General features: G+C 45.0%; 1 protein-coding gene across 1 annotated transcript in view; it reads left to right on the plus strand.

Moving 5' to 3' along the window:
- Positions 1-1,372, plus strand: part of ears2 (glutamyl-tRNA synthetase 2, mitochondrial) — a 32,118-nt gene extending 30,746 nt beyond the window's left edge. The window contains exon 11 of the mRNA XM_079864302.1: positions 1,239-1,372. Within this exon, the coding sequence (XP_079720428.1) occupies positions 1,239-1,322 (84 nt within the window). The 3' untranslated portion in view covers positions 1,323-1,372. The remainder of the gene's footprint in view (positions 1-1,238) is intronic.

Below are 1,372 nucleotides of genomic sequence, written 5' to 3' on the forward strand. Positions count from 1 at the left end.
CACTCACTATACTCACACACACACACTCACTATACTCTCACTATACTCACACACACACACACAATATACTCTCACGCACTCACTATACTCTCAGTATACTCTCACGCACTCACTATACTCACACTATACTCACACACACACACACACACACACACACACACACACACACACACACACACACTATACTGAACACCAGATACAGCAGTGTGATGAGAGTGCTGAGACTGGCCCTGAGCGCACAGCAGGTGTGAGGCTCACTACACTCTCACTATACTCACACACACTCTCACTATACTCTCACTATACTCACACTATACTCACACACACACTATACTCTCACTATACTCACACACACTCACTATACTCACACACACACTATACTCTCACTATACTCACACACACTCACTATACTCTCACTATACTGAACACCAGATACAGCAGTGTGATGAGAGTGCTGAGACTGGCCCTGAGCGCACAGCAGGTGTGAGGCTCACTACACTCTCACTATACTCACACACACACACTCACTATACTCTCACTATACTCTCAGTATACTCACACACACTCACTATACTGAACACCAGATACAGCAGTGTGATGAGAGTGCTGAGACTGGCCCTGAGCGCACAGCAGGTGTGAGGCTCACTATACTATACTCTCACTATACTCTCACACACACACACACACACTATACTCTCACACACTCACTATACTCTCACACACACACACACACACACACACACTCACTATACTGAACACCAGATACAGCAGTGTGATGAGAGTGCTGAGACTGGCCCTGAGCGCACAGCAGGTGTGAGGCTCACTATACTATACTCTCACTATACTCTCACACACACACACACACACACACACACACACACACACACACTATACTCTCACACACTCACTATACTCTCACATACACACACAGTCACTATACTCACTCACTATACTCACACACACACTCCCTATACTCTCACTATACTCACACTCACTATACTCATACACACACTTACTATATTCCCCCACAGACACACTTTCACTCACACACACACACACATTATACTCATTTACACTATACTCACATTCACACACACACTCACTCACTCACTATATTCACTCAAACACACACAATACTCACACACACACACACCCTCACTATACACACAAACACACTATACTCACTCACACACAGCAGTATGCCATCAATAACACGTAGTATTCCTCTCTGTCTGCAGAAGGGTCCCAGTGTGGCGGAGATGATGCTTTCTCTGGGTGAACAGGAGGTGTGTGTTCGTCTGCAGAAAGCTCTAGAACTCTGACTGGAAACAATGACTCGATCTGTGTTGAATAAAGTGGATGTAAATATTGA

Source organism: Squalius cephalus, assembly GCF_949319135.1.
Source record: "Squalius cephalus genome assembly, chromosome: 2".
Classification (NCBI taxonomy): domain Eukaryota; kingdom Metazoa; phylum Chordata; class Actinopteri; order Cypriniformes; family Leuciscidae; genus Squalius; species Squalius cephalus.